The sequence below is a fragment of the Candoia aspera genome, chromosome 1, assembly GCF_035149785.1.
Source record: "Candoia aspera isolate rCanAsp1 chromosome 1, rCanAsp1.hap2, whole genome shotgun sequence".
Classification (NCBI taxonomy): domain Eukaryota; kingdom Metazoa; phylum Chordata; class Lepidosauria; order Squamata; family Boidae; genus Candoia; species Candoia aspera.
Window position 1 is genome coordinate 294948414 of NC_086153.1, and position 13611 is coordinate 294962024.

The following is a 13611-nucleotide window of genomic DNA, read 5'->3' on the forward strand; positions in this document are numbered from 1 at the left end:
TCTACCAGCAGGCTGTTCCACAGCATTGGTGTTGCCATTGAAAAGCAGCATTGTCTTGCTTCAGCCCCCCGAAACTCTTGAAAATGTAGGATGAGTAATAGTTTTTCTCTGTTTGCTCAGGCCAGTACTGGTTGGAGTACGCAGACCTGCGGATATCTGGGTGCTTGCTCATCAGGGAACAACTCTAGTGGCAAGAGAACTCTGAATATTCACAATTCCAACTTACTAAGGTTCAACTTCTCTGCCATCCAGGTCCTGGGAAAGGACATTGACAGCACCGTCTCACAGCCAGGGTAGTAGTGAGATACAATTGACTACCATCATACTGATGATACTGCACCGTAAAATGTCAGATGACTTTTTGTAGTTGTTTCATATAGATATTAAACAGCAGGAAAGAGAGGTGTCACCCCTGTGGCACCCCACACATCAGAGGCCACCGAACTGACCTCTCTACCATCACAGATTGGAATCACCCACTGAGGAAGGAGCAGAACCACTGAAAAAAATCCCTTCCATCCCTACCCTCTACAGACAGTCCAATAAGATACCATGACCAATGGTATCAAAAGCTGCTGGAAGGTCCAAGACGACGCAGTGGGTGTGCTATCTCCATCCAGGTCTCAACAAAGATCATTCAGGACAGCAATCAATGCTATCTCCATCCTAAATCTGGGGCTGAACCCTAACTGAAAAGGGTCCAGTCTGTTTCCTTTAGGATGCTGTGAAGTTGATCTATCCAACCACCTCCAGATCAAAAACTTCCCCAACAAAGGGAAGGTTGGAGACTTGTTGACAGTTTTCCAGCACCACTGGATCAAAGAATGGCCTTTCAGGAGGGAGAAGTTCACAGCCCCTTTCAAGGCCATCTGGAGCTTTCCCCTCCTCTAATGAGATATTGACAATTTCCCAGATCCAAGTGGTCACCACTCCAACCAAATAGTCCAAACATCAAGTGGCAAAGGATAACTGAGACAGCACTCTATCTTGCACTTGTAAAGTGTAAAGTGGCACTGACATCTTTACAAAACTCATTGTTTTGCATCAAGTGAAATCTTTAAAGAGTCTGACTGAACAGCTTTACAAACAAGATAATTGGCCCATTTGTTGGCAACTCAAACAATAGAGGGCTTAGGGTAGAGCATAGAGATCACACAGCCCCTTTCTTCCTCCTACTCAGGCAAGGAGGCTGTAGTATTCATCTTGAAATAAGGTCATGGTCATGGAGGCTGTGCCGCGTTCACTGCCCTTGTGGAGACAGGTCAGCATAACTCCAGTTAAGCAGAACTTTAATACCAGTCACACTTAAAAATGAGTTGCATAGATAAAACAAGATTATTCTTTCCCTTCCAGATGAAATGTTGTACAAGGGATACAGCAGTCAAACAATGGATTGGAAGCAATTTATATAATAGATAAGGTTAGAGCCAGCTTGGTGAAGTGGTTAAGGCACCAGGCTAGAAACCGGGAGACTGAGTTCTAGTCCCATCTTAGGCACAAAGCCAGCTGGTGACCTTGGGCCAATCACTTTCAGCCCTAGGAAGGAGGCAAGGGCAAACCGCTTCTGAAAAACCTTGCCAAGAAAACTGCAAGACTTGTCCAGGCAGCCTCAGAGAATTGGACACAATTGAACAGATTAAAATAAAGGAAGTGGTTAAAAACTCTCCTCCCCATGTTTTTTTTTAATTGGAAGTCTTGGCACTTGTAATTTTGAAATTTCAGATCATACTTTCTCCATTAAAGCATGCTGATTCCAAGGCACTTTGACTTGAGACTTTAACTCCAACGTTCTCTGTGATCAGTTTGGAAATAGTTCAGGGTTTCTCAGTTCTTGTTAGCTCCCATTTTCCTTCTCCATACAGTTTCAAAATCCAACTATGGAACTGAAATTAAATAGTAAATACAATCTGAGAACGATGACTTTAAAAAATAACTTCCCCATGTCTCCCTGTCCTCATACCCCTTACCTTTTCCAGACTTTTGTGATGTCCCACACTGACAAGGGTCATCCCCAGTTGGGTGCAGATTCTATACATCTCATTCTCTACATCTTCTGTCAATGCACTCGTAGCTTCATCTAGCACTGCAAGTTCAAACAGGAGCCCTTCAACATGGCACTACTCAAAGCAACCCACAATTTCCAATCTCCTCATTTCCTTCTATTGCTGAGTAAAACATAGCAAATGTTACCCAGCTGTTTCTCGATTTAATTTCAGCATGCCCTGTGACAATGACTCATGCCCTGATCACCACACAGGTAATTGTAATGTGCTTTATGTGGGGCTGTCTTTGGAGACAACTAGGGAGCTACAGCTGGTTCAAAATATGGGAGCAAAGCTGCTGATGGGACAACCCCACCAGAACAGAATCATACAACCTATCCTGAATCACTGCATGGCCAGTTGGTTGGCTTTTGGACTCAACAGAGTTTAGTCATCCCTTTTAAAGCCCACCCAGTGCTGGGTTACATCAGGCAATGCCCAGCCAAGATAGAATTTGCTGGCTGGTACAAACACCTAAAGAGGGCATGTTTAGGGTCCCCTCACTCTGTGAGGACCATGAGGCATGGGCCAGATAATAGTGCTGGCCCCTATCTTTGGAATGCCTTGTCTCTGGAAGTGATAATGCCCCCCCCCCCCCGTATTTAAGAAGCAAGTTAAAACTTGTCATTCCAGTCAGCATTCAGCCCCTAGTTTGTTCTAATGCCTCTTAAATATTTAAGTTTTAGTTGTTTGGACTTTCTATTAGTGTTTTAACTGTATATACCAATTGGGTTGTGCATTGCACAAAGTCCTATATGATTGGGGTGGCCTATAAATACACTAAAGTACATACATACAATTTAATTTAAAACATCCACCCTAAACTTTCATATACTGAATGGTGAGTGGAAGGAAGATTCATAAAAAGACATCTTGAGGTAAGTAGATGACAGGCACTGGTCAATAAGTATCCTATGCAGCCATTTTCTTTACAGCCATTTCCAATACATAACAGATTTTTCAGGGGCTGACTCATTGTTAAAAGGAAAATAAAATCAGGAAGCTCAACAATAATTAAACTTTTAAAGCAGGGCACTTGCTTCTCAAAATTGTTTCTGCCTGTCCAGTACAATCCAGCAGGGTGGGTGTGCTCCAGGTCCCATTGATTAAACAGTGTCATCTTATAGGACCTAGGAAGCACGCCTACTCTGCTGCAGTGCTGCCCTGTGGGATGATCTCCGAGACACTCATGCAGCTCCCATCCTTATGATGTTCAGGAAACTACTAAAAACCAAGTTATTCTCAGAACAGGGTGGCTGTGAAGCCCACTTTAGTTACATTTGGTTTATAGATGACTGTTTTGTTCTAGTCGGCCATGAACTTTTTTTGTATGTTTTGTTTTTCTTTTTATCTGCCTTGTGTTGTCACGTAGTCGGGTGGCCTTGAAATTGGGTAAATAAATAAGTACATAAGGAAACAACATTCAACTCCAATTCTCATCTATCCTAGACAGCATGGCTTATAATTAGAGTTGATGCTATTTGAAGTACAACATTGGGAGAGGCACATGATGCCCACCCTGTTCTATAACCATCAACAATAATGAAGTGGCGTTTTAAACTACACAGTTGTCATCGCAGGATAATGTTGAAAGATCTCCAAGTGCTTTTCTATCAATGGTGCAGCATTCCAGATTAAAGATAATGCATAGTGAAGCATACCTCAGCCAAAATAGAATGTCTAGGCTTGCATCCAACAGTGTAGCTAGTTTAGTGCTACCAGAACTGGGTTGCAAAAATCCACAATGCCCATTAGACAGCAGTATGAACTTTGCTGCCATCTGTGGCCATTTTGGATTTTTGCAACGTCTAATTTTTTCAGCCTTTCCCAACCTGGTATCCTTCAATCATGTTGGGATAAAGCTCTCACAATCACAGTCAACCATGTCACTTGCTAAGCCTGAAATAATTATTTCAAATGCCTTTACTGCTGTAGTTTTGGTCATGGGGCAACTTTGTTCTCTGTCCATTTTTGTCTTTTAATCTACTTTCCACCTCATGCTCTGCTCTTCAATGTGCTAGAGTGACCCCTGTTCCAATCCTCCTTTCCTAGATCTCTTCAAGCATCCACTATTCCTTGGCTGATTGCATCCTCTTGTTTCTGTTCCTTTTTATCAAGGTCCTGTTTCCCCAGCTCTGCCTTTCTGAAGACACTGAAACCAAAAGCTTTATAGGACATTTTAAGGAGAGTAACCATCCAGCTTTCCAGCAGCTGGTCATATTAGCTTTTTGCAGTAAAAACAACGAAGAGCCTTGTGAAATCTTAAAAGACTAACGTATTTATTGTTGCATAAGCTTTTGTGATCACAGACCACTTTACCAGACACATGGTCCTGTGATAAAAGCATGATATACTGCTGTTACAGGGAGAAGGACTACACAGTGGATTGTGATCCACAAAAACTCATGCAATCGTAATTTCTTTAGTTTTTAAGGAGCCACAAACCACTTTCTCCAAATACCTTCCCATATCCTTAAATAAGAGCTTTAACCCTATTATCCCCCACCCTGCATTCCTTTTCTTACCTGCATACTGGGGCTGTAAGTAGAAGAGGCGGGCAAATGACAACCTCTGCATCTCACCTGGTGAAAGAATATCATACCTGCATCAAAGATAAGAAGCAGAACAATCCACGTGAAGAACCATTACTCTGGCCCTCTGCAGCTCTGGATCTGCCCACACTATGTCACTGTAAACAAAAAGCAGCCTTACCAGTTCCAGTCCACAGGCTGGTCCAAACCTCCTGTTCTCACTAACAAGTCCGACTGCATCAGGCATAGAAAACAACAACAGGTAAAAACCAGAACTTAGTCCACACTTAATATCCAATAGCCTTCTCAGGCCTATTGTCACAGAATCACCTTGGTTTGTTGGTATAGGCCAACTCCCATCTGCTCTCTGGCATCGTATCTTCACTGTAAGTCATGAAAGTTGCTGCTAGAATTGATTATGCTGGTATTGTTTTTATCCATCCATCCATCCAATTTGTCCCCGCCCATCTCCTCCCATCGGGGGACTCTGGGTGGTTATATATGATTCAGTACATTATTGTGAGGCAGGGCTCAGCTTTGATACCAGTCATAAATTTAACAGCTGATGCTCAGTGTTAACTCACCCAACATACTAAAATTCATAGTTCCTCTCTTTAAGGGTTAATCATTGGGGCACTTCTGGTGAAGAATGGAGAACTAGCACCCCGCATTTTTTCTGCTCTGTGGATCACGGGAACATTACAGCCGAAAAGGCAGCTGGGTGCGGGATCTGGACTGCCGAAATTCTCTCTGGATCAAAGAGAGATCTTGAGATTACCCATATGTACTCCAGACAGCTGGTTTTTGTGAGTAGACAGCAGAAACCATGCGATCAAGCTGGGAGTCGCAGGTTCCATCATGCTCTCAGCCATTAATGCAGCCTTTCATGGACTCAAGTTTTGGCCAAACCTCATCTTTTTAATCACTTTGGAGTTTTATTTTTTTAATTGTTCCTTTAAGATTGAAAAACCTTCAGAACTGCAAGTTTAGCATTCGCTGGGTTAGTCTCTCTCAATCCATTTAAAATGAAAAATTTTTTACATGTTTCCAGCTTTGTATGATCTTTACTTTTTGCAATATACAGAAAAAGGTTGATTATGGTGTTGTTTTTGGAAAGTTTTTAAATGTTAAGGGCTTGGATGAAATTGATTTAAAGAAAGACTTCGAAGTTAATTACAAAGATCGTCTCACGTGGGAAAATTAATGTTGCTTACATTCCAAGCTGATAACACGACTTTGAAGGTTGATCAGTAAAGGGAAGCAGATGGCTACTTTAAAGGAAACATTTGTTATGTAGGGTCAAGAACTCCTTGAGTTATTAAACCCTATACTGGAACCAAAAGTTGTTACTGAAGAGAACAAGTCCCTTTGAAGATAACCAAAATGAACTCTAAGGTGGACTTAAAAATTATAACACATAAAAAAGAGATGGAAATATTGGATTTACAAATGGAAGTGGATGATCATTTAAAAATTAAAAAAGACATACAAATAATATATCAAAAGAACGATGTGGATTACCCTTTTAAATTGGATATAAGGGATCTACTGGAGTTACTACATGGAAATTACAAATAGACTTGGATAAGGATGACAAGAATTCCAAGAGAAGAGACAAGGATAGTAGAAGAAAGCAGAACTTTATTTACGGGACTTAAGGATAGTTGGAAGAAGGAAAAAAATACAAAGTTGATTTATCTGATTATGGTTAAATAATGAGTTGCTATCTCTAGTGATGCTTAATGGTTATTTTGACTGGATAGGGTTTTTTTGGAAATGTTCAACTGGGTGTAATGGATTAGTTTGCACTATCTACTTTATTGTTTTTTACATGTAAATAAGGGCTACTGGAAAGCCAGTCTGGTGTAGTGGTTAAGGCATCAGGCTAGAAACTGGGACACCGTGAGTTCTAGTCCCATCTTAGGCACAAAGCCAGCTGGGTGACCTTGGGCCAATCACTTTCTCTCAGCCCTAGGAAGAAGGCAATGGCAAACCACTTCTGAAAATCTTGCCAAGAAAACTGCAGGGATTTGTCCAGGCAGTCTCCGAGAATCGGATACAATTGAACAGATAAATTTTAAAAAAGGGTTTTTTTTTTTTACTATTTCTGGTAATGTTTAAGAGTCTTTAATTTTTTGTAAAGTTTAATTGTTAATTGGGATTAGATTTTGATTATTCAAGAGAGGGGGATTTTGATTAAATGGAAAATTATTAGGGGGATTTTGATTAAATGGAAAGGGGGACTATATACTTATGTTGTTAGGTATTTCTGTTAACTTTTACTGGACCTTTACTGATTAATAAGGAAAGTTGAAAATTTAGAGATGAGTTTATAGAAAATGGGGGTGAGGTATGGAATGAAGATATATTTGGTTGTATTTTAAGAGACAGTGATGTTGTTAATGTTGAATACACTTGCAGGGGATGAAGAGGGAAGCCTCCTCCTTTCTTTTTTCTCTTTTTTGGGGGGTGGTTTCTACAATTGTTTAATATTTTCTTCTTTTCTTTTTTCAATGTACTTTTGTATTAGGTTCTTGCATTAGTTTTATCTGTTTAATATAATTCTTAATAAAATTATTGAAAAAAAGGGTTAATCATTGGCTTAAACTATACATCTTGGTGAACCATTTCAGCTATTGTCTTCCCAAAACTGGGAATTTTATTTCCTAGTTAACTCACCAGTCCAGCCAGCTCCAGGAACCTGAGTATCCTGTCATCGTCTATAGACCCTGTGGTGAAAGAAATTACATTCATGGCAAAAGCACAGTGGTGGCTGTACTACCTAGGAAAGCACTTTAGAGCCGCTTTGTCTGTTTAGATCAGAAATTTGCAAACTTTGCAGAGCTGTGACCCCCCCCCCCCCAAATACATGAGTTTGTGTGACATTCCCTCCATGAATAAAGCTAATGATTTTATTGATGTTAGGGTATGCAAGAAAAAATACACCCTTCTTTTTAATAATTAACATTTAATCTATAATTTGTGATCCTCCAAATGTGGCTGAACTGCAACACCCAGGAATCCCAATCTGTCTGAAGCTAAGTAGACAGGCATCTTTCAACAGGAAAGTTCTGTTTCCAAGAAAGACACATTTATTCTTGACTCTGCCTCCACTGCCTCTGGCCACACCTCCAAGCCTTTTGCAACTGGAAGCAAAAGTGGAATGAGCACAGTATTCCTCCACCACCAATCCTCTGATGTGAACAATTCTGGGTTGTTGCAGCTCAGTCCTTCTGCCTCCTATTCATGCCCCCCCTAAAGTCTCATGTGAAGACAGGAACCAAAGACTGCTGTCCTTTTTTAACTCCTCTCAGCTCTCCTTCAGCACGGAGAAGGATCCCCATAAGACTCGTATCTACCATGTGTGAGAATGCACCACTACCATCTGGGATGGGGGCACCTGCCTGACTTTGTGCTGATGATCCCTGCCAACCTAATACCCTTTTCACAGAAATCCCAAAAACTTTCTTGGAGGGAAAGGTTGCAAACATGGCCCTGGGGATCTCACGTGCTTACCTGGGATTGGATAAACATGAAGTGGCTGTCAGATGTGGGGTAGACTGAGCAGATTGAGCATAGCAGGTGGATCAGGTGCAGCTGGAGCCCTATCAGAGTGCACTCCTACTCTGCTTGGAAAAGTGCCTGCATGCACAAGCCTAAAAAATGTGCAACTCCCCTTAAATTGGTTCATGATGCCCTGGGGATCATGACCCATAGTATGAGAAATTGGGTCAAGTTTATTTTTAGATCTGAAAAACTAATAAGACAAATCAAAGTGCATTATGTGGATGTCTGTTCTTACTGGTGACAACAGAATGATTCTACAATCTGTTAATTATTATGTGCTGCAAGTGGATTTTAATTTCCCATAGTTACCTTCTGAACCAACTCTAGAAGCCAACTCCATTTGGGAAGAATTTGAAGTTTAGAAATGCTGTTCAGAATTGAATGGACCGGCTCTTTTATTCACAATAATGTTGCTTAGGAAAAGGGGAGTGATATCATGATGTCTCAGACAAAATAAGTATTGTTTGATCAATTTTGAGAACCCAAAAGTCTCTATAGCTGGGGCTCATGCAGATATGATACTAAAAACTGGCATCATGGTATTGGATCACAAATTTCCTTTTTATTTCCCTTCCCTTCTGGCATGTCAGTTTCCAGCACTTGCTTTCCTGTAATTAACTAAGGTCATACATGCTGGGAATTGTAGAATTTGCAACCCCAATACATCTGGTGAATACAAGATTGAGCAAAGCTGATTACTTCATTATGAATTAAAGCCAAGGTGTATAAGTCTGAAGCCATCAAATCTTTGGGAGCAGCCTCCAGAGAGCTCCCAAAAGTTATTAATAAATACACAACAGAAAAATAATCAAATTTGCTATATTTAATTTTAATCAAATGTAAATGTAAATGTAAATGTAAATGTAAATGTAAATGAAATGAAATTTATTTTTTGTCCTGGCTCCAGCTATTACTTTTTAAAATGTAGGCCCTGACATCCTATGCCTGGTGCCAGCCCAGACAAAAACTGCACTTCCTGAATCAGAGAGATGCCGGTATTTAAGGAACAGCTCAAAACAGACATGAGAGCTAGACGTTGCTGAGACAGAAGCCAAGCAGAAGACCTCACATCCCATGAAATAATGTCCAGCTTTTATTACATTTACATTAAGATGACTTTCCAAACTATCTGAAAGTAGAGGACAGCTGTTTAGTAATCAAGCATCCTATTTATTTAGATGATCTTTCACAAAGGTCTTTTGAGATTGATTTTAAATATCCATTTCACTGATAAATCCCACTTAATTTGGTGAGAATCTAGAAGATGTTATCCTTCATCACAAAACCAGAACTGTTTGATTGTTCTCAGGGCTTTTATAAACATGCTAGTTCACCCTTTGGATTTACAACAGGCAATGATGTCCTGCATACAACAGTGAGCTATGACAGATGGTTGGCCACCAGAATTTTCACATCACCTCATATTACCTCAGGGTGGAAGGGTTTTCACTGGGGTCACTTCCCACATTTAGTTGCCAAAAAGCCATGCTGTTACACGCACGTGTTACCAGAAGCACACTAGAGATACCCAACAAAATGGGGGAAAGAAGGAATGACTTATGGTGAATGAATTGCCTTGGAGGTCACTAATAAAGACTAACAATATATTGATAGAAGGGCCCTATCATTACTGTTCTTTCTTTCTGTCCAAAATATACAAAACTCTGTTCCTGAATTTATGCACACACACATACAAATTGAATTTATACCTCTTAAGAAGGCCTTTGATTTTACCTCTCAATCTTTCTTCCCAACTGCAGCTCAGTTTAGAAGTTTATATGTACCTTTATCAACTTTGCTCTTTTTGCCCAAACTCAGTTGTTTTCTCTATAGTTTATTTTAGACTGTAAAGAATGAATATGGCTATTCCCATCATACTTTCATGAATCTATTCTGCGCTTGTAAAAGGAGCGGGTAGTTTCAGCCACTTTCACTGGAAGGAGAATTCTATACATTTAAAAAAATATTAAATTAAAAAAATTAAGTTAAATGGTATGTTCAGAATATCTATGATGGAGACCTGCATGCATAATAAATAGCAGACCTGCAGATGATTTGGAATGTGACCTCCATCAGCTCCAACCAGTGTAGTCAGCAAGGAGGGCTTTCAATACATCATCATTCAGAACATCTGGAGGGCATATCCTTGGTATAAATTTATGCTGATTTGTTTTGATCAAGATCTGACCACAATTCACATATAATCCATTGAAAGTTTCCTTTGGCTACACAACCCAAGGCCAAAGATGCACTTGGATGGGCATCTCATAGCCCTAAACATATTAAACACCTTTCAATGAACATCCTGGCCAATTAAGTTTTGCGTAAGAAGTAGTAAAGCTACAAAGAGTTAGTCTAGTTAAATGTACTGCTAGTTCATGCAATGAAGGCATACATAGTTGAGAAAAGGCATGCAGCATGGTAGTCTCCAGCGCAATTCCCACTCACCAGAATCTGGATAGATTTCCTTTAGAGGGTATATAATCTAAATCAAATAAAGCAGACACAAATTCCAAATGAGAAACCTCACAAGCATAAAGGAGCCAGCGATAATCAGCAATTCCCCTCCCTTAACGGACCTTTACTAAATAAACCAAGCAGGGCTCCTAGAACTACATACTGGAGCATAAAGTAATGCTGGAGCGTGCAGGAAATCTATCCACCCTGACAGCCTGATTCTAACACGACTCACCTGTTCCCGCAACGTTCCATCTGTGAAGAAAGGCCGCTGAGGCATAATCACCACGCCACGGGGGCCAAAGAAAGTCACCATGTGGACTTCCCCTGCATGAATCCAGCAGAAAAAGTAAAAAAAAAGCAAAGCTATGAGCCAATACTTTCAATTGTCAATAATCAAAATCAATTAATAGAAAGACCTACTCCATTTACGATCTGGATATGTGAGGGATCATCTTATGTATTTGCCTGGTTTTTTAAGAGCTGCAGGAAATGGATCTTTATTTTGCCACATTTGCCAGGGGTTCATAATGTGGCAATTTAAGAGAGGGAATTTTTGATACAGGACCTCTAGATGTATAGTCTTTCCACTTCAGCTGGCACAAAGCGTTGTAAGCTTTCGATGTCAACTGAAAACATATTGGTTCACTCAGGATTTTAACAGAATCTATACTATTGTGTTTTTCATTGCTCTGTTCTTTTTTTGGTTTTAAGATGTGGGAATGCTATGCCTTCAAGCCTGTTTTGTTCCCCCCCTTTGAGATTATTGCATTCCTAGTGAAAAGTAAGCAACAAATTTTATAAATGAAATAAATCAAAACACTCCTTCAACACAAAACAACAACATCAACAATTCTTACAACTTGCTAAGGAAGCCTCAGTCAGTTTCTGTATTGCAAGTCATGGAGGAAGAAAGAACTAGAACAATGCTGAGGAGCAATGGTTTGTCTATCTGCTGAATTCATGACCTGGGCAAGATCTGAAAGGTCTTCCTATATACAGTATAACAGCCTTCCCTAACTTGGCACCTGTTATTTAAGTTGGGACTACAACTCCTATCAATGGCCATGCTGTGAACTCTTGTAGCCCAACATCTCTAGAGGGCATCAAATGTACATTCACATTTCTGAGTAAGCCAAACCCAACTTTTGCTCCATTAGCCAGGCTATGAAGGACCAGCCTGCTGAAAGGCCTCAATGTACCAATTCACCAAAGCAACATTCCTGGGAAGCTGAGCCACTCACCCTGCTTGCACTCCCACAGGCCCCCAAGAACACGCAACAAAGATGTCTTCCCTGTGCCTGTATTCCCAGTAATCAAGAGATTGTTCCCTTGTATGATTCTCAGGTTTAGGTCCTTGATAAGCAGCTTCTTGGAAGGAGCAGCAAGAGAAACTTGCTCCAGAACGAAAGCAGTGTTGCTTGAGATCTTCTGCTCTTTAGAAATTCTGAAGACATCAATCCCCCATAAAGAGAGGAAAGGTAAGTTAAGAACAGGTAGTATGAGCATGGTTCATAGAAAGAGGGTATAATCTATGTATCATTTAGCACTTTAAAATCTCGTGTAGCCCAAAAGAAACAAGGACAGCTCCCCCCTCCAAATATTTTGTTATAGAAACACTTCTCGACAGTCGGCCATTCTGGGCCTCTGCTGCTGCTGCTAAAATGTGCAGAGCTTTTAATACTTCTTGGCGTAGGAATCCATAAAATTCCTCAGGTACCCATATGTTCTCCCAACCCACCGAGAGGCCTGAGCAACCTTTGGGAATTTAGAAGATGTCACCATTAGGACCTGGCAGCCTCTTTATAAAGGTCAAAGTATGCTATCCCATCTCCTTTCTAGCCCCTCTGCTTCTTGTCCAAATCCTAGTCAGCACCAACTGCTACAGCTCTCAGGTTCCACTTGGCATTGGAGTGTGTGCCCTGATTTATTTATTCATTATTTAAAAATTTTAAACTGCCCAATAGTTGAAGTTCTTTGGGTGGTTTACAATAAAACATTAAAAAAATTACAATTTGAATAAAAGCAGATATTGTACAATAAAGGGCCAAACAAGAAACACCATATAAATTAGGCAGTTGCAAGGTGGTCATTCAAAATCTAAAACAATATGAATCAAAATACAATTAATTGCCAGTTTAAAAGTCTGGAAAAATAGAATGGTCTTCATCTGGTGCTGAAATGATGCTAGTGTGGATGCCAGTCGAGTCTCTCTGGGGAGGAATTCCATAAATGGGGTGCCATATTCCCTCTTTCTATTCTTACAAGCATTCTTACAGGTACAAGACAGGGGGAGGGATAATGGACTCCCCCCGTTCACTAATTATCCATTCCCCAGGTTTATTCTTGACCCAGGAACATTATTGGGAGCCACCTGGCATTTTTAGGCACCTGACATGCAGCAGGTATGTCTGGCATCTCAAAGAATCATATAGCAGGTGAAGGAAGGCCTCAGCCTAAGAACCTAATACTAGGTTCTTACAGTCTGACCTGGTATATGGCTGCTTCTTATGTCCCTGACTTCCTATATTATCCTTGGAATTTTCTAGGATTTGTTTCAAATGCTCAATGAGATTATTTCCCTGGCAAATATTCACAGAAGAATACTTAAAGTGGAGTATTATTCCAGTATATGGCCATGATATTTAGCTATAATTTGTATACTTTTTCTCCAAATAACCAAGGAGCACCATGGCGTAAACACAAAGCTGCCATCCCACATCCTATTGCTACTTACCTGCTGAAGTCCCATTTGTCTTGTGATTCACTATCACTTTGTTTCTTGGAAAGGTTCAGCAATACTTCTTGCAACTCCCCAATTCTACAAAAATCAGTGATTAGGGAGGGAGATGAAAAAAATGCTTAAATTATACTTCTTTCCCAAAGGGTAAGAAAAGATTTGCTGAGAAGAGCAGGTTGTCAATATGCTTTGATATATTGTATTTGCTAATATTTGTAAGATTCCAGGGTCCTCCTGAAATGTTGTCCAAATATGAATGCCCTATAGCCTAAGA

The 13611-nt window shown here is 40.3% G+C and overlaps 1 protein-coding gene across 6 annotated transcripts in view; it reads right to left on the bottom strand.

Annotated features, from left to right (window-relative positions):
• Positions 1-13611, bottom strand: part of ABCD4 (ATP binding cassette subfamily D member 4) — a 47387-nt gene that overhangs the window by 8520 nt on the left and 25256 nt on the right. For 3 of the 6 annotated variants that reach the window (XM_063290095.1, XM_063290098.1, XM_063290099.1), the window contains 9 exons: positions 13335-13418; positions 11842-12044; positions 10833-10924; positions 10589-10625; positions 7253-7302; positions 4755-4807; positions 4568-4644; positions 1968-2083; positions 1456-1883 (listed from right to left, as the gene is read on the bottom strand). In XM_063290095.1, coding sequence (XP_063146165.1) covers positions 1815-1883; positions 1968-2083; positions 4568-4644; positions 4755-4807; positions 7253-7302; positions 10589-10625; positions 10833-10924; positions 11842-12044; positions 13335-13418 — 781 coding nt within the window. In that variant the 3' untranslated portion in view covers positions 1456-1814. Of the gene's footprint in view, positions 1-1455; positions 1884-1967; positions 2084-4567; positions 4645-4754; positions 4808-5047; positions 5324-7252; positions 7303-10588; positions 10626-10832; positions 10925-11841; positions 12045-13334; positions 13419-13611 lie in introns of those variants that run through there. The other 3 variants (XM_063290096.1, XR_010066919.1, XM_063290097.1) reach the window with 3 other exon arrangements.